Source organism: Myotis yumanensis, unplaced genomic scaffold (assembly GCF_028538775.1).
Source record: "Myotis yumanensis isolate MYYU_CA2020_CCGP unplaced genomic scaffold, mMyoYum1.0.hap1 SCAF_4, whole genome shotgun sequence".
NCBI lineage: Eukaryota > Metazoa > Chordata > Mammalia > Chiroptera > Vespertilionidae > Myotis > Myotis yumanensis.
In genome coordinates, this window is record NW_027223755.1 from 109,930,918 (window position 1) to 109,958,045 (window position 27,128).

At 42.5% G+C, this 27,128-nt stretch overlaps 1 protein-coding gene and 1 non-coding gene across 2 annotated transcripts; both read left to right on the forward strand.

Annotated features, from left to right (window-relative positions):
* Positions 1–206: 206 nt before the first annotated feature.
* Positions 207–26,745, forward strand: PALB2 (partner and localizer of BRCA2). The gene is made up of 13 exons (XM_070411672.1): positions 207–302; positions 2,396–2,455; positions 2,588–2,690; positions 6,775–8,208; positions 10,545–11,359; positions 11,655–11,726; positions 14,324–14,485; positions 15,799–15,884; positions 16,377–16,535; positions 17,779–17,895; positions 21,595–21,682; positions 24,185–24,333; positions 26,289–26,745. The coding sequence occupies exons 1-13, from the start codon at positions 255–257 to the stop codon at positions 26,497–26,499; spliced, it is 3,504 nt and encodes a 1,167-aa protein (XP_070267773.1). The 5' UTR covers positions 207–254; the 3' UTR covers positions 26,500–26,745.
* On the forward strand, positions 21,073–21,211 carry LOC139009644 (small nucleolar RNA SNORA42/SNORA80 family). The gene has a single exon (XR_011471367.1). It is a non-coding gene; the product is annotated as a small nucleolar RNA SNORA42/SNORA80 family (small nucleolar RNA).
* Positions 26,746–27,128: the final 383 nt, after the last annotated feature.

A 27,128-nucleotide genomic window follows, 5' to 3' on the forward strand; every position in this document is an offset into this window, starting at 1 on the left:
GTCTCGTCCCCAGCTCCGCCCCGGCGAGGCGGCCCGGCCGGGCGCTCAGCAGTCCAGGCTGCGCGTGCGCGACCCAGCGCGGGACTCCATTGGCCGGGTTGACGGCGCGCGGGAGCTGGCTAGTCGCGCGCTGCGGGTCCCCCGGGCGCCCCATTCCTTCCCGGGGTGCTGGCGGGTTCGGGGCCGACAGGAATCCGCTAGTCCGCAGCCCCGGGGCCGGCGACGGCTGCTCTTCCCGTTCGTTCGCCGGCCCGATGGAAGAACCTTCTGGGAAGCCCCTCAGTTTTGAGGAGAAGGAAAAGGTGCGGGGGTGTGGGAAGGGCGACTCGGAACTCTGCCCCCTTCCCCGGGATTGCCGGCCGCTGAGTCCCGGCGACGCGGCGCGCTGGCCTGTAGCCTGCGCTTTTCGGACTCGCGCTGCCCGGGGAGTGAAAGTGTGGAAGAGCGCTGTGCTCGCCTGGTGGCATTTAAAGACACTTTTTATTTTTTGCAGCACGAATGCATAAATACAAAATGTAAAACTGTAGCTAAAGCTAAAGTCCCCATCGACACCCTCCCTCCGCCCCCACACTCTCAGCCCTAGCTTCGTCCACCCACCCAGCCTCAGGTTGGTGGGTGCGGAGGGGCGCGCTTGTAGTCTCTACCCACCAAGAAGTGGGGTTATTTTTTGGAAAGGAGAGTGTTCATGCAGGTACAGTCAGGATGGTTCTGCAGCTTCCGCTTTCCTTCTCCATGTTTGACATCCATGTTAGTACGTGTTTATCGAGCCGATTTTTTTAGGCTTTGTATAGTATTCTGCAGAATGGAAGTGCCATCTTTAGCTGTTACTCTGCTGAGACAGGCGGTTCCTGCTTTTGCTTCTGCAACAGTAACAGTGTTGCTCCAGCCCTCTGAACTGATGCTGATATTAGCTAGAATGTATCCTGTGCTGGCTGTGCCAAGCTTTGTGCTGCGCTCTCCATTCACATTAACTCAACAGTCCTCTTATCCCGGCCTGCTTTCTTTTTCTTTTCTTTTTAATTTCAGAGAGAGGAAGGGGGAGAGAGAGAGAGAAAAACAATGATCAGTTGCCTCCCACACGCACCCGGGGATGGAACCTGCAACTTGGGTATCTGCCGTGACAGGGAATTGAACCCGTCACTGTTTGGTGTATGGTGACGCCCCAACCAACCGAGCCACACCAGCCAGGCCCAGCCTACTTTCCAGTGGGGGTGAGAAGGGCATTTACAAGTCAAGATAATTCCCAGATAATTGATAAGCCTGGTGACTAATAGGACGATGTAAGAAGCAGCCTGGCACAGATTTAAGAGCACAAACTGGAGAGCTGGACTGCATGGGTTTGAATTACATACCATTTAAACTGTGTGATTCCCTTGCCAGCTCCTTCCTACTCAGGTCCAGGTTCAAATGGTCCTTAGAAATGATCTCTGGCCACCCTCTCTACCATAAAGTAGTCCAGTCCCATAACTCAGGAGCTCTCATGCCTCCCTGTTTACCTGGGTTTGATTACGGAATAAATAAGGCCAGACCTATAAACCTGTCATGTTTATTTGTTTTCTTCTTTATTATCATTCACCTTATGTAAGCTTGACCACACTGTATGTCTAGCACCTGGAACAATAGCGGATACCCTTAGAAACTGATACAGCGATTGTCTCCAGATGGTAGAGATACCTGGACCAATAATTGACAAATAAGAGAATCCATTTTCACTGAGGGTGACAGCTCTTTTTTGTTATTGTTAATCCTCACCTGAGGATATTTTTTCCATTGATTTTTAGAGCAAGTAGGAAGGAGGGGGAAAGACCGAGAAAAACATCGATGTGAGAGAGACATATCAAATGGTTGCCTCCTGTACGCACCCAGGTGGGGCCGGGGATCAGGCCTGCAACTGAAAGGTACGTGCCCTTGATCAGAATTGAGCCTGAGACGACGCTCTATCCACTGAGCCAAACCAGCCAGGGCGAGGGTGACAGGTCTTACTACTTCGGAGGATCTCACAGTGGGAATGGGGGAAACAGAGAAGTAAACAGATAACAGAGTAATAAATACCATGATAAAGAAAGCACAGGGGAGAAGTGGGCTGTCTACCTGGATTGAAAAGAGCCTAGAAGTCTGTTCTAGGGAAATAAAAATCTAAGCTGAGGCTTGCGGAATCAGTAGGAATTAGCAAGGTGAGTTGGGGAGGAAATGCTGCCGGTGAGAAGAACAGTCTGTGCAAAGGTTCTGAGACAGCAGAGGGCTTGGTGCTTTGTGAGAAGTGAGAGTGATGTGGGTTTGTGCCCTCCACTGCCTCTGGCTGAGGGACCAGCTGAGCACGGCACTCATGTCCGATAGGCACTGTACCCCTTCTCTTTCCACTGCTCAGAATTGTCTGGTGTTTTTCTTCTTTCAGTTGAAGGAAAAATTAGCATTCTTGAAAAGAGAATATAGCAAGACTCTGGCCCGTCTTCAGGTAAGTGAATCTTATTCTCTCAAATTGAGGTATTGTAGTACAAACTATAAACAATTCTTCATAATACTGAAGGTTTAAAAAAAAATTATTTTCCCTTAAATTTGTTCCTTGAGCTGCTTTTGCTTTCTCTAGCGGGCCCAAAGAGCTGAGAAGGTTAAGAATTTTATTAAGAAAACAGTGAAAGAACAAGATTCTTTGCTCCAGCCAGAAGTTTCACCACAGCTGAACCACTCAGGTAAAGCTAGCCCACTCACTTATGCTTGCTTTATTATTCATTTTCCAGGGGTATTTGGCTGTGGTTCTTTTCCTCATGAGGATGCAATGGACTCTTTAAAGTGTACAAGTGGGTGGTTCTTTCTATATAGTCACAGGAGCATGCAACCATCATCACTATTTCTAGAATATTTTCACCACTCCCAAAAGAAACCCCTTACCCATCCCACCCGGAACCCCTGGTGACCACGAATCTACTTTCTGTTTCTGTGGATTAACCTTTTCTGGACAATTCATATAACTGCAATCATACAATATGTGGCCTTTGGGACTGGCTTCTTTTACTTAGCATAATGTTTTCAGTGGTCATCCACCCAGACGTACATACATCCAGGCATGCATCATTACCCATTCCCTTTTGCAGCTGAATAATGTTTCATGGTATAGGTGTGCCATCATTTGTTAATCCTCACCCGAGGATATTTTTTCCCCATTGATTTTTATCTTTTTTTTTTTTAATATATTTTATTGATTTTTTACAGAGAGGAAGGGAGAGAGATAGAGAGTTAGAAACATCGATGAGAGAGAAACATCGATCAGCTGCCTCCTGCACATCTCCTACTGGGGATGTGCCCGCAACCCAGGTACATGCCCTTGACCGGAATCGAACCTGGGACCTTTCAGTCTGTAGGCCAATGCTCTATCCACTGAGCCAAACCGGTTTCGGCCCCCATTGATTTTTAGAGAGAGTAAAAGGGAGGGGGAGAGGCAGGGAGAGAGAAACATTGATGTGAGAGAGACATGTGCCCCGACTAGGGCCAGGGATCAAGCTTGCAACCAAGGTACGTGCCCTTGACTGGAATTGATCCCATGACCCTTTAGTCTATGGGCCAAAGCTCTAACAGTTGAGCCAAACCAGCCAGGGCGATGTACCATCATTTGTATATCCATTCATCAATTGATAGGCATTTGGGTTGTTTCTGCTTTTTGGCTAGTATGAATTTGGGCTATTAAGCTACCATGAACATTCATGTACAAACATTTGTGTAGATATTTGTTTCCAATTATTTTCGATATATGCCTAGGCATGGAATTGCTGGGTCATATGGTAATTCCACATTTAACTTTTTTTAAATTGATTTTTAGAGAGAGAAGAGAGAAAAACATGGATTTGTTGTTCCATTTATGCATTCTTTGATTGATTTATTGTATGTGCCCTGACTGAGGATTCAACCTGCAATCTTGGCTTATCAGCACAACGCTCTAACCAACTAAGCTAACCAGCCAGGGCTATGTTTAACTTTTTGAGGAATTGCCAGACTTTCCTATAGCAGCTGCACCATTTTGTATCCCACTACAATGTGGGTAAGGATTCAAATTTCTCCACATCCTCGCCAGTACTTTTAATTTGCCATTTTAAAATTATAACCATCCTGGTGGATGTGAAGTGGTATCTAATTATGGTTTTAATCTGCATTTCTTGGTGACTAATGATGTTGAGCATATTTCCATGTGCTTAGAGGCCATTTGTCTATCTTCTTTAGAGAAATGTCTATTCAAGTCCTTTGCCAATATTTTAGTTAGGTTATTTGTTTTTTAATTCTGGGGTTTTAAGGGTCCTCATACTGTAGCTATTTGACCCTTATTAGATGCATGATTTGTAAATGTTTTCTCTCATTCTATGAATAATAAACTATGCTTTCAGTTGGGTTGTTTATTTAGTGCTCTTTTTCCCTCTCAACTTTTAGTAATTATACTTATTGCTTAGTTATTGGAAAGATTTTTTAAAATATATTTTTATTGATTTCAGAGAGGAAGGGAGAGGGAGAAAGAGAGAGAAACATCAATGACAAGAGAGAATCATTGATAGGCTGCCTCCTGCACACCCCACACTGGGGATTGAGCCCACAACCTGCACACGTGCCCTGACTGGGAATCGAATCGTGACTTCTTGGTTCATAGGTCGATGCTCAACCACTGAGCCACGCCAGTAGGGCTGGAAAGATTTTAAAATTAAATTTCTACATATGTACAGAGAAATGTGTCTGGCTGGAAGTACTCTAAAAAACAATGGCCTGCCAAAACCGGTTTGGCTCAGTGGATAGAGCGTCGGCCTGCGGACTGAAAGGTCCCGGATTCGATTCCGGTCAAGGACATGTACCTGGGTTGCGGGCACATCCCCAATGGGAGATGTGCAGGAGGCAGCTGGTCGATGTTTCTCTCTCATCGATGTTTCTAACTCTCTATCTCTCTCCCTTCCTCTCTGTAAAAAATCAATAAAATATATTTTAAAATAAAATAAAAATAAAAAAAATAAAAAACAATGGCCATGCCCTAGCTGGTTTGGCTCAGTGAATAGAGCGTTGGCCTACTGACTGAAGGGTCCCAGGTTCGATTCCAGTCAAGGGCACATGCCTGGGTTGCAGGCTTGATCCCCAGTAGGGAGCATGCAGGAAGCAGCCTATCAATGATTCTCTCTTGTCATTGATGTTCCTCTTTCTCCCTCTCTCTTCCTCTCTGAAATCAATAAAAATATACTAAAAAAACAATGGTCATTTCTCATGTTAATACTTAGGTCATTTATAATCATAAAATTGGAGGCTATTGAAATAGGAATGAGGTATTAAAATTACTTGAGCCCTGGCTGGTGTGGCTCAGTTGGTTGAGCATTGTCCCATGCACCAAAAGGTCACTGGTTCCACCCCACAAGACACATGCACAGGTTGCAGATTTGATTCCCAGGCAAGGGCACACACAGGATGCAACGGATCGATGTTTCTCTCGTATCAATATTTGTCTCTCTCTCCCCTCCTCCCTTCCTCTCTGTCTCTAAAATTAATAAAAATGTATTTTTTAAAAATTACTTGAGCCCAAAAAAAACCAAACATGAAATAAAATATTAAGTGAGATATGGGGAGATATTGGTCAAAGGTTACAGAGTTTCAGTTACACAGAATGAATAAATTCTAGAGATCTAATATACAGCATGGTGATAATAGTTAATCCTGCATGTATATTGTGTACTTGAAATTTTCTAAGAGAACTGATCTTAAGTGTCCTCAACATACACAAAGATATTGTAACTATATGAATTGATGGATATGTTAATTAACTTGATTATGGTAACACTTTGCAATGTATACATATATCAAAATATCACATGTACACCTTAAATTTATATAGTTTTCCCCAGGGCGTCCCCACCTCCTCTGCATACTCCATCAGGCAGCAGCAGTGGTCAGCCCCTCCAGCATCAGCCTTCCAAAAGGAACTGTGAACGTATTCCTCATGGCTTAAAAAACATTAGCCCTACCTCACCTGTAAAGCTCAGGTGAGGTAGGGCTCAGTAAAGCTGCAAAAAAATAAGAAAAAAAAATGACTTCAGCCCTAGCTGGTTTGGCTCAGTGGATAGAGCGTCAGCCTGTAGACTGAAGGGTCCCGGGTTTGATCCTCGTCAAGGGCACATGCCTGGTTTGCGGTTTTGACCGCCAGTAGGGAGTGTACAAGAGGCAGCCAATCAATGATTCTCTCTCATCATTGATGTTTCTATCTTTCTCTCCCTCCCCCTTCCTCTCTGAAATCAATAAAAACATATTATTAAAAAAAATGACTTCAATAAAAATAGGTAATCTTTTAGTTTAAAAGACATTCTAGCACAATTCTATTTGTTTACATTTATTTAAAATTCTTATGATTAGATTATGAAAAACTTGAACTTTGTTTTGCTTGAGTGAAATACATTAACTACTAAGTAAATATTTATAATATTTTTAAGTAATACAGTATTTATATGTAATATTTATTTATTTATTATTTTTTATTTTTTTAAACATATTTTATTGATTTTTTACAGAGAGGAAGGGAGAGAGATAGAGAGTTAGAAACATCGATAAGCTGCCTCCTGCACATCTCCCACTGGGAATGTGCCCGTAACCCAGGTACATGCCCTTGACCGGAATCAAACCCGGGACCCCTCAGTCCACAGGCCAACGTTCTATCCACTGAGCCAAACCGGTTTCGGCTATATGTAATATTTAAAAATAAATGTAGAATTTCTGGTTTCACTTTAAAAGGAAAATATTAATTATATAAATTTTTCTCCTTAGAACCTAAAACTAAAGTATCTTCTTGTGATGGATTACAAATTAACACCTGTCTCAATGAAGAAAATGGAAACGTTGAGCCTGAATCCTCCAACGCTGGACATGGCCCAGTGGAAGGATTACACATGCAAAGAACAGATGATATACAAGAGGATTTTGCCTGCAGTGTCAGTGGCCCTGCTGGTGAGAAAAGGCAGAGTAAGCTTCCAGGGAGAAGAAAGAAGCAACAGAAGAGAACATTCATTTCACAAGAGAGGGAATCTTTCTTTGACCCTGATCCACTTATGCTGTCTAGAAAAAAACTAAAGGAACAAGAAGAAATCAATAGAGAAAATCCTGAGACACCTGGAGCTAAAATAAGAACTAACTTTCCAAGTCCTCATTCTGACCTTCCAGATTCTCAAGCACCAGTTACAGAAACTAATGGAGGGAGTGTTTTAATCCCACCAAAGGCCAAACCACAAAGCAGCGTGGATGCTCTTTCAGGAGGGAGTCACCTCCCCAGGGCGTCCCCACCTCCTCTGCATACTCCATCAGGCAGCAGCAGTGGTCAGCCCCTCCAGCATCAGCCTTCCAAAAGGAACTGTGAACGTATTCCTCATGGCTTAAAAATCATTAGCCCTACCTCACCTGTCAACTTGGAGGCACAGGACAAAAAAATGACTGTCTTTACAGGTAACCCAGAGGCAAATAAAACTGTAGGTCCAAGTGGCCAGCTGCCTAGAAGTCTTGACTTAGAGGCTGATAATGCATATTCTGTAAATGAATTCGCTTATAGCTTATCAGCAAATGAAAACCAAAGCTTAAAAGAACAAGATCACACAGAGAAGTCTTCAGAATCTCCCAGTAGTGCTCTTGATGGTAGAAATGAACATTTTCAGGAAAGTGAGGTTCTGAGTCAGTGTAAAAGTCTTGGCCCAGAAATAATCTCTCCTGTTTCTGCAGAAAATCAAGCACATTCTTGCACCGTGCTCGAAGGCCTTTTTCCTGCAGAATATTATGTAAGAACAACGCGACATATGTCAAATTGCCAGAGGAAAGCAGGCGTGGAGGCTGTAATTCAAAGTCATTTGGGTGTCAAAAAGAAAGGCATTAAAAATAATAAAAAGGAAGCTACTAAAATTTTAAAATTTTCCAATGAAGAAACTAACCAAGATGAATTTAGGGTGTATGACAGGTGCACAGAAAAAGCAAGTTCAAGAAGTCCTTTTCAGAGACTTCTCTCATTAACTGAAGTCAGCTCTCCTACTGGGCACACCACGGATGATTTTTCTAGGACTTCGGTTACACAGTCATCTGGTAGAAGACACAGAGGGAAAAGAAAGTCAATCCCCAACCCTACATTACATCACCATGAACTACTTTTGCCCACTTCTGGCGCATCAGGTGTTAATAGGTCCAAGGACAAAGATCAGAATGAAAAAGCAGTTATTCATGGTAAGAGGGGAGTTCAAGGTAAATCAAGGTGTGGTTGAGGATGGTGATGACAATGGCCTCTAAAGCTTATGTGCCTGGCGCTTTCTAAATGTCATACGGACACTAATTCAATCATCACAGGAGGTAGGATCTGTTTTTATCCTCGCCTTACAGATGAAACTAAGACATAAGGAGATTAAAGTGCTTTAATTAATTAAAGTGACAGAACTGGGGTTCAGACCTGGCCATGTGATGCTAGAGTTCACTATTCTAGTTGGAAAAGTTGACACTGGAGGGGAAAATATATTGGAAGTTTACCTAAAATTAGTATTCAGGTACAACATAGTCTTTATCCAAGGGTAGTAATATAACTAATATAGGAAGTGTTTCTGAAGTAAAATGAAATATGTGTCAGACTCTCAGAGGAATGATTGTGGAATAAAATACAATCAAATCTGAGCAACTTTTTTGAGTAAAATAGCCAATATAATCTCTCTGAGCTCTGTGGGGTACAAGATTTTGGAAGCTAGCAAGTGAGTATTTATTCATTTACTTGGAAGTCATATCTGATAAACTGAGCATGAAAACTGGATAGTTCACTCTGCTTCTGTATTAGAGGTCAGCAGACTTTCTATACAGGGCCATGTAGAAAGTTGTGCTCTAGTAGAGCTCCTCAAGTAAAGTGCAAAAATAGCCACAGACAACATGTAAATGTGACCATATTCCAATAACACTTATTTACAAAAATAAAACCTGCTTTCTCTATGTCCTTCGACTCGGGCCCTGGTCTGTGTGCTATAAGTAATCTATATATACAAAAACCTAAGCGACTGAATGACCCATCGCCATGATGCTCACTGACTACCAGGGGTCAGACGCTAAACACAGGAGCTGCCCCCTGGTGGTCAGTGTGCTCCCACAGCCAACCTCCTGCAGCCCTGATTGAATTCATGCACCGGGCCTCTAGTTAAAAATAAGAGTCATTATGATGTATCATCTTCTAAGTCAATAAGAATACAAAGGAATAGAAAGTAGGGCAATATAAGAATAAACTAGAAACTTTCTTTTCTATATGTTGACATAATCTGCTATTTTAGTAACCTGCAGCTACATTTAAATTTTTTTAGGTGACCTTCACATATGAATAATAATTCAGTGACATTGAGTACATTTACAACATGCAACTGTGATCCCTACCTAGCTCCAAAACATTTTTTATCACCTGACATGGAAACTCTGTACCCACTAAGCATTTAATCTTCATTTCTTCTCATCCAGCCCTTGGCAACCATCAGTCTATTCTATATGGGTTTACTTATTTCATGTCAATGTATTATACAATGTGCGATCTTTTATGTTCGGCTGCTTTCACCTTGCTTTCAAGATACATCCATGTTCTAGCATGTATCAGTACTTCATTCTTTTTTTTATGGCTGAATAATCCATTGTGTATATATATGTACTAGCATTTATTTATTCATTATTAGGTGATGGATTCAGATGCATTTTGAATGATATAGAAGAATTCCAGTCTCTAAGAATCCTATATAATAAAACCTTAATATGCAAATCGACTGAGTGGCAGAATGACCGGTTGCTATGACGTACACTGACCACCAGGGAGCGCTGCTCAGCCAGAAGCCAGGCTCACAGCTGGTGAGCGCAGTGGTTGTGGCAGGAGCCTTTCCTGCCTCCGAGGCAATGCTAAGGAGGAGCAAGCCCAGCTTCTGGCTGGCAAGCGCAGAGGTGGTGGTGGGAGCCTCTCCTGCCTCTGTGGCAGGCGGACATCCCCCAAGGGGTCCTGGACTGCAAGAGGATGCAAGCTGGGCTGAGGGACACACACACACACACCCCCACGCCCGCCCGCCCCAGTGCACTAATGTCGTGCACCGGGCCTCTAGTAGTAAATAACTCTTTGCTTGAAAGGGGGACTGAGTTTTCTTCAGTGAGAAAAGCCAGCATTTTGTAGATTGTATTCTGGTAGTTTGTTGGAATCATAGTTTTAGAGCAGAAAGGACTTTAGAGATTCTTAGTCCATTTCCTTTCTGAGGGGCCAGGGAAGATGAAGTGCATTGACTTGCCCAAAGTAGCACAGCAAGTCAGTGGCTGAGCTGGGACTAGACCCCTGTCTTCCCCCAACTAACGCTGTCAGCACTTATTTGGGCGACTGTACAAGAAGAGCTGCTAGTTAACCACGAACCTGTGGCTGATTTTTGAACTGTTCACTGAGGTTTCAGGGTCATGGAGGAGGAAAGTGATGAACCTGTTACATCCTGTTGGAGTTTAGAAGTGCACTCTTTGTTGGGGGTTAATGTCTCTTGTTGGGTATTTGTTATTATTGTTCCTTTCTATTTTAGGGAAGGAAGGTCACTGCCAAAAAGAGGACTCCTTTTCTTCCATTAATAACGCTTATTTAGCTTTGGGCGGTAATGCTTCCAGTGCTCCGTCTCATAAGAATGAAATGCTAAGTTTAAAGCAACTGTCGTCTTTTCTCAAAATCACAGACTTTCAGTTACCTGATGAAGACTTTGGATCTCTTAAGCTTGAAAAACTGAAGTTCTGCTCAGAAAAGCTGATTGAGCCTTTTGGATCAAACGTGTATGGAGAGAGGCATCTGAAAGAGAGAAATTATCTTGTTTTGGAGGAACTGACTCCTAAGCAAATCCACATGGAAATGGAGGACTTGGAAGAGGAACTGATTGTTCTACCAGGAAAAGCACCTCCTGAAATGACAGAGCTAAAAAGCCAGCCTGGGCAGAAGGGCTTTTCCTCGCCCGCATTACTCTTCACTCCTGTAAATACTGTTACACCGGATGGTAGTGGCCGACCGACAGCAGATGTGTGCTCCCCCGCTTTCCCCGTCTTAGGCACTACTCCAGCTCTTGGCTCTCCGACACACTGTGACAAAGTGTCTGAAGAGGTTGTTGAACTAACTTGCTCTTCACCCCAGCTTTCTCCTGGGAAAGTCAGTGACAGTAAGCAATGCCACAGTTGCACCAGCCAACCAAAATTAGATGGCAGCCTGCGTGTGACAGGAAGGAAGGGACAGCCTGGCGGTGCCTACGATTCTGGTCCCCAAGCAACACCTTTCCCCACTGAGTCATTCCCTTCCAAAGAAAGTCCACTCTGTGGAAGCAAATGCCCTGACTCATGGGAACATTCCATCGAACAGGTACAATCTGCTTCCTTTGTGACATTTTCTCTGAAGGAATGACGCACCTCAGTGACTTCTGTACACATTGGCTCCTCGGTGTTTAAGAATGTTTTGATATGTTTCCTTGATAGGACATCACTGTAAACTTTAAGTTCATTCTGGGGAAATTAAAGTTAATTTAAAAATGTGTTTAATATTGGCTTTGTCATCAGTGAAGCAGTTTGCCACAAGAAGTAGGCATTTTGATGAGTGAATGATGCAGCAGATGTCATACGTAAAGTGTAGATTAATGGTGTGACTTTTGTTTCTACAGACTGAATTAGCAGACGTTCCTGCTTGTGACAGCTTAAACCCAGGCAACCTACAGTTGGTTTCAAAGTTAAAGGTCAGAACACTGTTACCTTCTAATGTGTCTTTGTCTTACATGTAAAAAAAATGTGATGAATAGGAAAATGGAGAATTTTATTAGATAGCTTTTCATTTTTTAAAATACATTTTTGTTGATTTCAGAGAGGAAGAGAGAGAGAAACATCAATGATAGGAGAGAATCATTAATTGGCCGCCTCCTGCACTGCCCCCCCACCGGGAACTGAGCCTGCAACCCAGGCATGTGATGTGCCCTGACCGGGAATTGAACCATGATCTCCTGGTTAACAGGTCGACACACTCAACCACTGAGCCACACCGGCCAGGCAATAGCTTTTCATTCTTAACTTAATACTATTAAATAAATTTGATAAAAAGGATTCAGAAAAACAGATTTAAGTTCTTTGTTTTTCACAGTATTCACCTATATTTATATTTTGAGATCATCTGAAGAAGTTGTATGTCAAGCTATTGCCAAGAATACTTAAGCTCAGTAACTCAACTTATTTAAATAAAAATCAGGCATTAACAGAGGGAGAGAAAGAAAGGAGTCATTTGTGACTCTCCTACCCAAATCATCTAATGTTTCTAGAAGAACCACTAAAGGTGATATATCAGAAAATGGGTAGCAGTTCTTGATTGTGATGTAGTGAATGGTTAATCTTTATATGCTGTGTGATGTATGTGGTTCTAAGAAATATAAATTACAATATTCTGTTAATGAGCCCTGGCTAGTTGGTTAGAGTGTCATCCTGATATGCCAAGTTTGCAGGTTCTGTCCCTTGTCAGGGCACAAGAAGCAACCAGTGAATCCATAAAATAAGTGGAACAACAAAATTGATTTTTCTCTCTCTCTCTCTCTCTCCCCCTCCCTCCCTCCCTCCTTTTCTCTCTCTCTCTCTAAATTCAATAAATGTTTTCTTAAACTGATCATTGCATTAAAAAAACAATATTCTGTAATGACGTTTTAGTAAATCCTGAGAATTAGACTGCACCTGTGACTTAGTTACCTTTTATTCACGGTGTAGAGCACGGTTTCTCAGTGTCAGCGTTGCTGACGTTAGGGGCTGGATGATTCTTTGCTGGGAGAGGTTGGGTGGCCTGTGCATTACAGGATGTTCAGCAGCAGCCTCGGCCTCTACCAAATAGAGCCAGTAGCACCCCCTCGTAGTTGCAACAACCAAAAATGTCTGCAGACATTGTCAAGTGCTCCCCAGGAGGGCTGTGAAATTGCCCCCCGCTGAGAACAACTGGTACAGAAGAAAGAGTTTAAAATCCACATAAACTGTTTGCCAATTACTGGCTTTGTGACCTTGTGCAAATCATTTAGCCTCTGAGCTCCAGATGCCTTTTCAATAAAAGATACATAGTAATACCTGTGTCATTTCAAAGCTATTCTTCAATCAATTTTAATAATTTAGTTTCTTCAGGAATCAACCGTTTCATTGTGTCTTCAAGTAAAAGCCCCCATTTCTAAAAAATATTTTTTTCCTACATCAGATTTAAGAGATTTGTCCATTCTGTTGGTCGTGTAGAAAATTAGTTTTTGGTTGTATTGATAGTTGAAGTTTTCATTTCCTGTTTCATTTACTTTTGTTTTTACCCTTAATAACTCCTTCCTACTGTTTTTCATTGTGGTCCTTTCATTGTTCTTTTACTTTCTTGAGCTGCTTGCTTACTTTATCTTTCTGCTTTTTTTAAAATATATTTTATTGATTTTTTACAGAGAGGAAGGGAAGGGAGAGGGATAGAGAGTCAGAAACATCGATGAGAGAGAAACATCGATCAGCTGCCTCCTGCACACTCACTACTGGGGATGTGCCTCCAACCAAGGTACATGCCCTTGACTGGAATCGAACCTGGGACCCTTGAGTCCACAGGCCGACGCTCTATCCACTGAGCCAAACCGGTTAGGGCCTTTCTGCTTTTTAATAAATACATTTATGATTGATTATATTTTTGGGGGGAAATCTTGCTTTGGCCACATGCTGCATGTTTGTTCTCCCTCCCTCTCCCCCCCATGCTGTATGTTTGGATGCCTAGTGCTCTCCTTGCTGTTCATTTAGAAATAGTGTGTTATTTCAACCCATGAGTGGTTCATCAGGATGTTTAATTTCTAAGTGGGTATGTTCTTATGGGCTATCTTTTGTGGTTAAATTTGAATGTATTCTATTCTGGAGTAGTCTATTCTTTTATTTTTTATTTTTTTAGTTTTTTTTGTTTGTGTGTTTTTTGAGAGAGGAAGAGAGAGAGAAACATCCATTGGTTGCCTCCTATATGCACCCCGACTGGAGATTGAACCCGTAACCTAGGACTGTGCCCTGACCTGGAATCCAACCTGCAATCTTTAGGTGTATGGGACTATGCTCCAACCAAGTGAGCCACCCAGCCAGGGTGGAGTTATACTTTTAAATTACATCATGAGATGAAGGTGTATGGGCAATTTTTTTTAGTTACCTGTAAGACCCACCATGCTCTATTTTGACCTGCATAAAACTTTCATTACACTTACTTGGTATTTAATTAATCCTTGTCATGCATCACTTTTCATATTTTTTTTTCATAAAACAGACCCCACCTATCCCTTTAGTATAACATTATTGCCATTCTGGTTAGAATCCTTCAGGTTCCTGTTCCGTGGATGTGAGTGCCGTGTGGTGGGAAATAGCTGGTGTCAAAGAGCCGTGTATCATAACTGCTTGTGAATATGCAGTTTCTCTTTGGAAACCTCTGGATACTGGGCAGTGGGGAAAAATGTATTCCTGGCACTTTGCAGAGGTGAGTCCAAGTCTAAAAGAAATCTTTGCCTTTATTTGCATGATAATGGATCAGCAGCTTACCAAAGGAGGAGCGGGGGTCTGTGACTGCAAAACAGAACAGAGAGATAAGCTTTATTAGGAGAATTACAAACATAACAGAAAAATTGTGCAGTGAGCACCATGTCCCTGCCATCTAGTCTGCAGTTCACATTGTGCTTCATTAGCTTTACCGCACGTTCATCCAGAGGTGGGTCTTTATCTCTAGCTGATGAAGCAGCTTGGCGTTTCCATCTGTTCTGACTTCTAAGCGTGCTGACACCCACCGATCTTACCCTTCATGAAAGCATCGTTCCTGCTGCTTTTCCGCATGTGTTTTCTTCCAGGTCCTGTCCACTTTCATACTTGTCCACCTGGTGCACTCCTAGTGGCTTACAATTTTTAAACTGCTTTTTCTCACTTAGCATATAAACATTTCTCCTTCATACTTATCTATGTAGAATTTTATTTATATTTCCAGATTTATTCAGGTGTCATTGACAAATAAACTTGTAATATGTCTAAAGTGTACGCCAAAACCGGTTTGGCTCAGTGGATAGAGCGTCGGCCTGCGGACTGAAGGGTCCCGGGTTCGATTCCGGTCAAGGGCATGTATCTGGGTTGCGGGCACATCCCCCGTGGGAGATGTGCAGGAGGCAGCTGATCAATGTTTCTCTCCCATCGATGTTTCTAACTATCTATCTCTCTCCCTTCCTCTCTGTAAAAAATCAATAAAATATATTTAAAAAAATAAAAATAAAAAATAAAAAAAAAAATAAAGTGTACTTAGCGATCATTTGATATGTGTATACATTGGGAAAGGAATCCCACAGTTAAGTGATGGAACACATCCATCACTTTGCATAATTACCTTTTTTTTTCTTTTTGTGAGAACCTTGAAGATTTAATCTCCTCTCTTAGCAGATTTCATTCTTGTTCTCTAGTATATCCACAGCTTCTTGCTCTGTGCTTGTGCTCAATAAATAAATATTTGTTCAGTGAATAAATTTATTTTAATGGTTGTATTGGCTCAAATGCCAGAATTTACTTAACTATTCCCCTGTTGGTAGGAGCATAAGCTGCATGAATAAATGCTGCAGTAAACACTGTTATGCATGTAGCTTATTTGGACTTATGAATAATAAAAACAGGTATTTGCCGAACCTTCTCACATTTCCAAATGTTGGGAACTACCCTGGTATAGTAAGAATGAAAAGAGATGCAACAAATTTTGGAAAATTTAGATTGATTAAAAATGAAACAACCAAACATCATTTTGGCTCTTGTTTTATTTAGGTTCCAGTGTTACAGATAGTTCCCATGCCTGATGTGTGTAATCTTGTGTGTGTGGCCTTGGGGAATTTGGAAATCAGAGAAATCAGGTGCGTAGTTCTCCGGAAGTTTTCTTTTCCTTTATCTTTCACTTGATCCCGCACTTAAGTTTCCTTTTAAAATTTGAACCTAGTCCTTTACTATTAAAGACTTATTCCTGCACTGGCCGGTGTGGCTCAGTTGGTTGAGCGTCCCATGCGCTGAAAGGCTGTAGGTTCGATACTCGGTCAGGGCAAGTGCCCAGGTTTCGGCCTTGATCCAAAACCTGGGCTTCCCTGAGTCTGCCCCACATACATGTCATTTAAAAGGTCAACCAGATAATTAGGCAGAGATTGTAGCAAGAGTTTAGGGCTCTTTTCTGGCTCTCTACTTTTGGGATTTCTCTGCCTCACTTTCACGCTGAACCCGTCGGACAGAAGGGAAGCAGCCGGTGGATGTTTCTCTCTCTCCCTCTCCCTCTCTCTGTAAAATCAATTTTTAAATCTTATTTAAAAAAAAAAAAACTTCTGAGTTCTCTGCATTTTTTTTTATATTTGGCTTAGGGCATTACTTTGTTCCTCTGATGGTGGATGTGAAAAGCAGGTGCTCCTGAGGACTGGAAACATACACGCTGTGCTTGGCCTGACAAAGAGGAGGCTAGTCAGCAGCAGCAGGACCCTCTGTGATCAGCAAATAGAGATCATGACATTTGCAGAAGGAGGGTAAGAAAAGCACCAGCTGATTCAACCATTAGATAAAGGATGATTTCATCCCCGGGTTTCAGAGAAAGTTGGATCCCCAGCATCTTGTCTTTCTGTGTGTGGGCGTGATGTCGCAGGTTCTGCTCAACACTGGAACGTAGAGCAGTTAGAAGGGTGGACGCGGACGTGCAAGGAGGAAGCCAGTGCAGTGGAGAGGTTCAGCAAATGTTGTTTGTTCCTTTTGTCTTCTTTGAAATCTCTGTGTGCCCCTTAAATATCCCAGGTACCTCAAGATTCTAGACCAGCCGTGGGCAAACTACGGCCCGCGGGCCGGATCCGGCCCATTTGAAATGAATGAAACTAAAAAAAAAAAAAGACCGTACCCTTTTATGTAATGATGTTTACTTTGAATTTATATTAGTTCACACAAACACTCCATCCATGCTTTTGTTCCGGCCCTCCGGTCCAGTTTAAGAACCCATTGTGGCCCTTGAGTCAAAAAGTTTGCCCACCCCTGGTCTAGACCCTTCTCTTGCTCCACACACTTGGTTTTCATGGCTTCAGTTACTGTCCAGCTGCTGACTACTTCTGAACATACATTTCCAGCTCTGAGCTCTTTATTGACCTCTAGACCTGCATGCCTCTTCATTAGACATCTGGGGTTCCCTCGGATTCAACACGCTGAAAACGAAGCTCTTAGTGTCCTCTGTGTCTGTTGTATACTCCTTTATATACTTTATTGTGATCATTTATCTGTCTTTTCTAGTAATAGACGGTATATCTTTTTATAAACTGCTGCAGTAGTCTAGACAAGAGACAATTATTTGCTTAAATTAGGAAAGTGTTAGTGGAGATGCGGAGAAGCAGACAGATTTGGGATAGGTGAGATGATAAAATCATTAGGACTCGGTGATGGAGGAGATAGAAAGGAGGGAGACAAGGAAAATGTCCAGGTTTCTGGGCTGGCCCCCTGGGTGATGGTACCATTCATTGAGATAGGAATGCAGAAAGAAACGCGAAGTTTAAAGAGAGAGCTGGTGAATTTAGTTGGATATGATGAGTTTGTGGTGCTCGCAGTATATCCAGGTAGATAATTAGAAGTAATACATGTTGTAGAAAGTTTAGCATATACATGTTTCCTGATTGGATCTTTTTTCTGGTATTGGGTTAAAGTTTATTGTACAGACTTCAATAATATGTAGAAGGGCTGCTTAGAAAGTGCTTTGCTACAAAGTGCTGGGTTTTAATACTATTTTAAATGCAGAAGTGAAGAAAAACAGTTTCTGATGCCTCCCGAAGAGACGGTACTAACTTTTGCTGAGGTTCAAGGGACACAGGAAGCTCTGCTTGGTACCACTATAATGAACAACATTGTTATTTGGTAAGTTTTCCCTCAAGATCCTCAGTTTTCTCTTCTGTAATATAAGGATATACCTCTAATTTCACAGGGTCATTAAGATGAAATAAGAGGTTGTAAATATGATAGTTTTTGTTTGTTTACTGTCAGATGCTAGATACTTAATAAGAACATCATATTAATTCAGACATTGTGAAAAGTATCAGTCTGAGTAGACTATCAATGAATGAAATTTTATTGGCAAAAACTTAGGATTGTTTCTGCTTCTGGTTAGTGCTTGAGTGGCTTCTACCAGACCAACTCTCCTACTTCAAGTGACTATAAACTCTGGAATAAATATAAAAATCAACTAACTGAAGACACTGGAGAGTGAGAAAAAGAATAAAGATACTGGAGGGGGTTCGACCCTTAGAGACAGGAAATGTCACTGGACAAGTTTCCGGTTCTTATGGCTTTTAGTAGAGGGCAGGCTCCACTCCACCACCGAGTGGCCAAAAGCTTGATAGAAACCTTCTGATATGTTGTAGAATTGTACACCTGAAACATGTATAATTTTGTAAACCAGTGTCTCCCCAATGCATTCTTTTTGTTGTTAATCCTAACCCAAGAATATTTTTTCCATTTTTCTTTTTTAAGAGAGACTGGAAGGAAGGGAGGTGGGAGAGAGAGAGAGAGAGAGAGAAACATCAATCTGAGAGACACATTGATTGGTTGCCCCTGCATGTGCCCCAACTAGGCCAGGGATAAATTCTGCAATCCAGGTACATGCCCTTGAAATGAATGAAACTAAAAAAAAAAAAAAAGACCGTACCCTTTTATGTAATGATGTTTACTTTGAATTTATATTATGGAAGTCCTTGAAGATAGTGCCACATCCTATATCCGTTCTTAGTGCCTGTCTTAGCTGTTTGCTTAGGGTAGCTACTCAAAGAAGTATGGCTCACGCTGTCTATCAGAACCAATCTTTTACCTTTGGGCTCTCTATAACTATAAGATGTTCCTCAAAAAAGAATATACACTTTGCCATGGCTGATTTGGCTCAGTGGATAGAGCGTCGGCCTGTGGACTGAAGGGTCCTGGGTTCAGTTCTGATCAGGGGCACGTGTCTGGGTTGTGGGCTTGGTCCCCGGTGCGGGGCGAGCAGGAGGCAGCTGGTCGGTGATTCTCTCTCATCATTGATGTTTCTATTTCTCGCTCCCTCTCCCTTCTTCTCTGAAATCAATAAAAATATTTCTTGCCGTAACCGGTTTGGCTCAGTGGATAGAGCGTCGGCCTGCGGACTGAAGGGTCCCGGGTTCGATTCGGGTCAAGGGCATGTGCCTTGGTTGCAGGCACATCCCCAGTAGGGAGTGTGCAGGAGGCAGCTGATTGATGTTTCTCTCTCATCGATGTTTCTAACTCTCTATCTCTCTCCCTTCCTCTCTGTAAAAAATCAATAAAATATATTTAAAAAAATAAAAATAAAAAAAATAAATAAATAAAAATATTTCTTTAAAAAAAGGTATATACACTTTAACAGCTGATAGCTCAATTTTTAAAATGAAATGTATTTTAATAAACACTGCCTTTATAATTATTCAAAGTATGCATATACCTTTTTGGGGGACACCCTATCCATGTACATATAGTAGTTGTTCACCTTTCCTGTGGGACTCCTTATTTGTTGGGTGCCTAAAGCAATTCATGTTATACTCCAGGTTCAAGTGGTGTGTTTTTTAATAATTTTTTATGTTTTTATTGATTTTAGAGAGAGAAGAAAGGAGAGGGGGAGAAAAGGAGAGAGAGAAACATGCTGAACACAACCCTACTGGGGATGAGGCCCCACACTGTAGGCATGTGCCCTGGCCAGGAATCGAACCAGCAACCTTTTGGTGCAGGGGATGGCTCCCAGCCAACTGAGCCACACCAGCCAGGGCTCAGTGGCCTGTTCTAAAACTGCTGCTGAAGCTTTAAATATTAAATCTTGGTCAAACTACATTAACTGAGAACCATCTTTCTCTTATTTAATAGATATTTGAGTCTCTACTTCTCTGTGAGGGATGTAAATATGAATCCTGGCCCCAAGGCCCCTAAAACCTAGTAGGTAAATAAGATTGCTTCACAGTTCCTAGTGTCATAATAATAGAGCTTTGGGATTTGGGAGAGAGCTGTTACTATCTGCAGAACATGCACTAACCTCTGTAAGGGATGCACCTGCTCTGGTGTCCCTTGTATGAGGAAAACCTGGCATACCTACATGAGAATTTAGCTTCCTGTCTTTAGTTTTGTACACAGTACCTGGGCCATAGAAGTTCAGAAGTATGTGTTGAATGATTGCTTTCTACCCTATTACAGTATATATTACATTAAAAATAAGGCATGAGGACAGCACTATATGGAATTGGAGGTGAGGAGACTTCTGTGGACTGGTGCAGACAGGGAGGAGTGAGAGTCTAAACTGAGCTCATGCTGCTGGGAGAAGGTGGGACATGCTCTGGGCCATCAGAAATGGGTGGGTGTTGGCCAGTAATGAGGGCATTCGGAGGGATAACTTGAACAAAAGCAGAGAGCTGGGAACATGCATACATGCTGAACAGATAGTGAGCTGTCGGGCACAGGAGCAGTGTGAGTAATGGTGCTACGGGGCTGGCGTCATGAGGACTGTAAGTACCATGAAAAATTACTTGGACTTTATCTGTGGTTAATGGGAGCCAACTGAAAGGGTTTCATCGGCAGAGTCACATGATAGAACAGTTGTTAATGTCACAAATCCTCAAGCTGAGGAGTGGTTCCAGCAAACTTTCTTTTTTCTTTTACATTTAGCCTCTTCTCTCCTTTCACCCTTTTTTCCATTTTTTACCGCAGCTCAGTCTTTCCTTCTTTCTCCATTATCTGGGGCTGGCTCTGGAATAAGCAGATTATAGAGACATAATTATATGTCTCTTTCAGGTGTCATCTCTTGCCTAACCAGATTTGGTTTCCTGACCATTGTCCTCCATGGAAAATTTAGGTATAACAAAAATTGTGACAAAATCATAATGATTAGAGCTATACCATGTGCCTAATTTTAATACCAAGTAAAATGAGATCATTGAAACCCTTTCTCCTTGAATTTGGAGAGATTTCTCCCTAGTGGCATAGCAGAGGGCTAAACTATCAAATTAAACCATTGGCCATCCCTGGCAGGTGTGGCAAAGTGGTTATAACAACAGCCTGCACACCGAAAGGTCACAGGTTCAATTCCCCGTCAAGAACATGTACCTGTCTCATAGTGGACCCATGCCAGAGGAAGTTGCAGCCTCAAACCATTGCCCAGTCTCCTTACCCTTGGGCTGTGAGCACTGAAGGGGGCTGTACAGTAAAAAACAAACAAACAAACAAACAAAAACATGTACCTGGGTTGCAGGTTCGATCCCTGGCCCGGTTCTGGACATGTGTGGGAGACAACCAAGTAATGTTTTCTCTCTCTCATCCCCTCCCATCTTCGCTCCCTTCCACTCTAAAAAATCAATGGGAAAAATATCCTTGGCAGTGGATAAACAACAACAAAATCAAAAAACCATTGACCAAATTAAACTATAGTTCCATTTTTAGCTCAGGCTGTGATTAAACAAAACAAAGGTCCTGTGTCCTTAGTATGTTCTTGGTCCCCTCCCAACGGATGCTGTGAGAAATAAGAGAGTTTGATGTGAAAACCAGTTTCCTGGAAGAGTGTTATCAGCTTACCTATTTTTGGTGTCTAAGGAATTTACAAACCGGTCAGCTCCTGAAAAAGATGCACATTGGTGACTCCTACCAAGCCTCCGTCTGTCACAAAGCCTATTCTGAAATGGTAAGTGCCGATCAGCCGGGACCATTCTGTCTGTTCTGAGTGCTACTCTTGGAATCACTGAGTGACTGCAATAACTTAGTAGTAATTGACTGGCCCTCCGTGTTGCCTGTTTTTTTCAAAATTGGATAGCAGTGTTTGTTCTTTCTTGAAATGGATGAAAATAAGTGTTGGTACAGTGTGATTGCTTGGTGAATTTTCTGGCTGTATAACTTAAGGGCAAACATTAATTTCTGGCTGTGAATTTATACCGAGAAATATTATCCTATTAACAGAATTGGCTCCCAACCACAGTGCCATAAATCAGTGATTCTCAACCTTAGCTGCACATTAGAATCACCTGGGAATCTTTTTAAAATCCTAATTTCTGGGCCTCATCCTCCGGAAATTCTGTTTCTTTGTTACTAATGTTGTGGCCCCACCCCATAACAAAGAAACAGAATTTCCGGAGGATGAGGCCCAGAAATCAGGATTTTAAAAAGATTCCCAGGTGATTCTAATGTGCAGCCAAGGTTGAGAACCACTGCCATAAATGATTTATGATGTGAATGTATATCCTGAGGAAGGATGATTAAATGGTCATAGACATGCTTTTCTCTTAGACTTTAGTGTTCTCATATAGAAACGAACCACAGCCTTTTAGCCATTATGTTAATACAGTTGGCTTACAATCTGTCTTTGGCATCTGAACAGGTTGGAGGTAGTTGTCCCAGGGTCAGGAATCACTGCTCATGCATGTGTGCGCTGTGGAGCCATAAGCAGAGACAGAAGCAGCCAGCTGGGTGCTGTGTGGAGACTCACGTGCCCAGCCCCAGGGGCAACCCTGCGGGCCTCAGCACGGGGAGGCTCTGAACGCAAAGGGTGCATCTCTCCCTAGCCCAGCAGCATCTGTGGACATGAATGCAAAAGTTTTGTGGTCTTAGGTAATCTGTCACATGGTCTTGAGGCTTATTATTATTCATCCTAAAATCAGAGGGTTGAATTCGTCTCTGGAATTATTAAATTTATCTACTAAGCATTTATCTTTGGTATTACAACATTAATACCTATTTCATTTTAAAACATTGAGAACAGAAATGGAAAAAAATAGTAAGAGTTCCCCATGAAGCCAACCTCCAGAAATCATAATTTATACCTGAGTGCAGGAATTGGCGGACATGTCTTTAAAGGGACAGACAGTGAATGTTTTAACTTTACAGGCCACATGGTCTCTGCTATAGCTATCTGCTCTGCCACTATCGCACAAAATCACCCAGAGATGACAGAAGAAATGGGTGTGGCTACATTCCAATAAAACGTTTTGGACAATAAAACTTCCCCATATGCCTGGAGCCAGATTTTACCTGTGGGCCATAGTTTGCCTGACCCTAGTTAAGTGTATGGCATTTCACTTTTTTTTTTAACTCTCAGTTGTTTTCTAATTATAAAGGTAATGCATTCTCATTATAAAAATTCAGTTACTCTGGCCCTGGCCAGGTGGCTCAGTTGGCTGCAGCGTCATTCCATACACTAAAAGGTCACAGGTTCGATTCCCAGTCAGGGCACATAACCAGGTTGCAGGTTTGAACTCCATTTGGGGAGTATACAGAAGGTAACTGATCGATGTTTCTCTCTCACATTGATGTTTCTCTTTCTCTCCCTTCCTCTATTTAAAATCAACTTTAAAAAATATTTTTAATGTAGTCATTCTGGGAAGGTATAAGGTAGAAATGGGTAAAATGGCCCAATAATTAATTTTTCCTATTTTACACCCAAAGATAATTATTTTCAACATGTAGCATACATATAGACTTGTATACATATGTGTGTGACAAGTATCTTCACACACAATAATGTTAATAGAACATGTAATTTTTGCCCTGGCCAGTGGCTCAGTTTATTGGAGCATCATCCCATATACCAAAATGCTGCGATTTCAATTCCCAGTCAGGGTGTGTATTTGAGGCAACCAATCAATGTTTCTCTTCCTCCCTCCCGCCCTCTCTCCCTTCCTCCTTTCTTCTCTCTCTCAAATCAGTAAAAACGTATCCTTGGGTGAGGATTAAAAAAAAAAAAGAAAAACATGTAATTTTAAAGCTGGGAGAGGTTTGTGACACATTTTCCCACAGAAACGACCATGGGTCATGGTGTATTTTTTGGTCACTTGCACTCTATAAATACAAATGAATAAACTATTATAGGCTGGCCTTAACTCTAGTCGCCACTTATGATTGTTTTTATGGGAAAATGTGTTCTGACAAATGAGCATTTCTAGTTTGAGGCCTCCCATCATGTGTTTATTTGCCCTCTTTCTCCACCGGCGTTTCCTCAAATGGGCGCCTGGGGTGTGAGCCGTGTCTAATGTGGAGGGCGGTGCATTCGCCCGATTCACGCTGGGAATGGCTGGGAGCCTGACGAGTCTGTTGATCTTTCCTGTGAGTCTTTCGTTTTGTCTCTGCCAGTTCTTTCTTTTTCTCACCATAGTTCTAATGATTTCTTTGGTTATTAATTTTTCTTCTAAATCAGGGGCTCCTTTTTGTTGTTCTGAGTCATCCTTGTGCCAAAGAGAGGGAGCCGTCGGGAAGCCCCGTGTTCCAGCTCATTGCGATCAACCCCAAGACGGCCCTGAGCGTGGGTGTGATGCTCTACTGTCTTCCTCAAGGGCAGGCTGGGAGGCAAGTGTGCGACTGCTGGGCAGTGAGTGTGACCTTTGAAAGGCACCTGTGCACATACAGAAACCAGATGTTTTTGTGTCATTTAGATGAAAGGAAACATGAAACACTATATATAGATCAAGATAAAGAATGTTAAGAAGTATAGTGTTCAGCCTTGGCCGAGTGGCTCAGTTGGTTGGAGTGTCATCCCGTACACCAAAAGGTGGCGGGTTCAATTCCCAGTCAGGGCACATACTCAAGTATTGGATTCAGTCCCCAGTCAGGGCGCATGCAGAAGGCAACCGATTGAGGTTTCTCTCTCACATCAGTGTTTCTCTCCCCCACCCCCCACCTCCTCCCTTCCTCTCTCTATAAATCAATTTTTTTAAAAAATGAAGTAGAATGTTGAGTAGATCTGAGTCAAGCCTCAGGTTCCCTGTATACTGATCCCACCAGCATGGCGTTGGATAAGTATTTTATGTGTATTTAAGCCCTGTGTTATCCCATAATGAAAACATTTTAAATACAGAGTAATTAATATTCTCTACAGGAGATTTCTAAGTTATGTTCTTTCCATTAAGAAAAATTTTAAATGTACTTTAGGAAGACATCTTTACTTCAAAATCTGAGCCTCCACCATGTAGGCAGCTAATATTGATCTATTAGTAAATATTTAACTAGGTTTTTTTTTAAGGTTTTTTTTTGTGGAGAGTTTTTTGAGAGAGGGGAAGGGAGAGGGAGAGAAACATTAGCTGGTTGCCTCCTGTACACCCCTCACTGGGGATCAAGCCCATAGCCCAGGCATGTGCCCTAACCAGGAATTAAACCAGCAACCTTTCAGTGCAATGGACAACACCCAACCAGCCGAGCCACACTGACCAGGGCTAATATTGAACTATTGACTGTGAAAAGATCTGTTTATGGGTGGCACTCTGCACGGTGCTGGTGATATGGCAGTGAGACAACACGCATTTTCATTAAGCACTTCCTGAGGGTTAGGACTGTGCTATCAGCTGTTTCATGAAACCTCACAATAATCACCATGTCCCCATTTCACTGCTGAAGTTAAATAATTTGCCCAAAGTCGCACAGCTCTTGCTTTGTTAGAATTCAAAGCCAGGTAGCTGACTGTAGAGCCCCATCTTAAAAAGACAACCTGACTTCTGCCTTATGATTACACTCTTGTGGCAAAGATACCCACCAAATGTGAAAATAGGATGCTCTCACATTGTGACAAGTGCTGTGAAGACAGAAACAGGTCATGTGATACAGTGGGTGGATAGGCAGGGATTAGGTATGACCTTTCTGCAGAAGCAGCAGCCTGAGTAATAACAAAAGCCCAGTCATGCTAAGGACTGGGCTTAGAGCCTGCCAAGGGGAGAGAAAGCAAGTGCGAAGACACTGAGGAGACTGAGTTTGGCCACAGTGAGCTAGGGTGCACGGGGTACAAAATGCATCAAGAAATAGGCGGGGACTGCACAGGTGTTCGTGTCCCATACTGCAATGAGAAGCATTCCTATTTCCAGGTATTTTTGCTTTGGGGAGGTTTTGGCCTCTTTAAAATACATATATATAAATATCCTATATAATAAAAGCCAATCGACCGAACAACGGAACAGTGGGTCGCTATGATGCGCACTGACCACCAGGGGGAAGACACTCAATGCAGGAGCTGCCCCCAGCCTGCAGGCCCCAGGATAGCCAAGGCAGTTGCCAGTGGGGGCTCCCCGGTCACCCCACTGGTCACCCCGCAGAGGGAGGCAGCAGGGGACAGGGCCAGCAAGCAGGTGGAACCAGGCTGGCCAAGGTGGGTGCCAGGAGGGGTCCCCCAATTGCCCCACCAGTTGCCCCACAGATCCCACAGATCGGGCCTGATAGCCAGCCAGGCCTAGGGACTCTACCTATGCACGAATTTCGTGCACCAGGCCTGTAGTATATAATATGGTTTGAATCATTTCTTTTCTGCTTCATGTTAGGTTCCTGGAAGGTGATGTGAAGGATCATTTCGCAGCAGCGGTATTGACTTCTGGAACAATTGCCATTTGGGACTTACTTCTCGGTCATTGTACTGCTCTTCTTCCACCCATCTCTGACCAGAACTGGTCTTTCGTTAAATGGTCAGGTACAGATTCTCATTTGCTTGCTGGACAAAAAGACGGAAACATATTTGTATATTTAATAAGTTAGGGTAAGGTAAAAACACGGTGTTCTGGATATATTTGGCCTCCTACTATTCTTTGGAGTTGTAGCTATAAGGAAAGTATCAGAATGGCATTTAAAGTAATTGTATTCTTTTAGACATTTATTCTGATGGTGATGGCCCTACTGATCTTTAATGTTCATTTATACATTGGGGGAAAGGACTTGAGGTTAATTTTTGTAATTCCTCCATTTGTGCATTTGCTTTTAAAAGTGTACATAAAGCTTCAAATGTTAATAAATATTTATTTTGCATGCTCTCCCTCCCGGGAGCATGCCCACACCTTTCTTGCCCTTTTCTTTCTCAGGAGCTTTTTCTCCCTGAGTTCTAAGGGTCCCCATGAAACTTATAACCAGGGGAACCAGGGCAGCAGTAGCTAGTCCCTGGCTAATCCCTGAACCTGTCTCCAAGGTCTTGACTTTTTGTGCCGGGCCAGCTCAGCCAAGGGTTCGGTGAGCCTGAGGGGGGGCGGCAAAGGATGTAGAAAAGACAGACAAAGAGAATAAGCTGGGTCTAGGTGGATCTCCTATGCCTGGCTAAGGCTACAGAGAGGGAACCAGACTGCAGCACTTGCTGCATTTCCCTCAGCTCATTAGCTACCCAGATAAGATCTAGG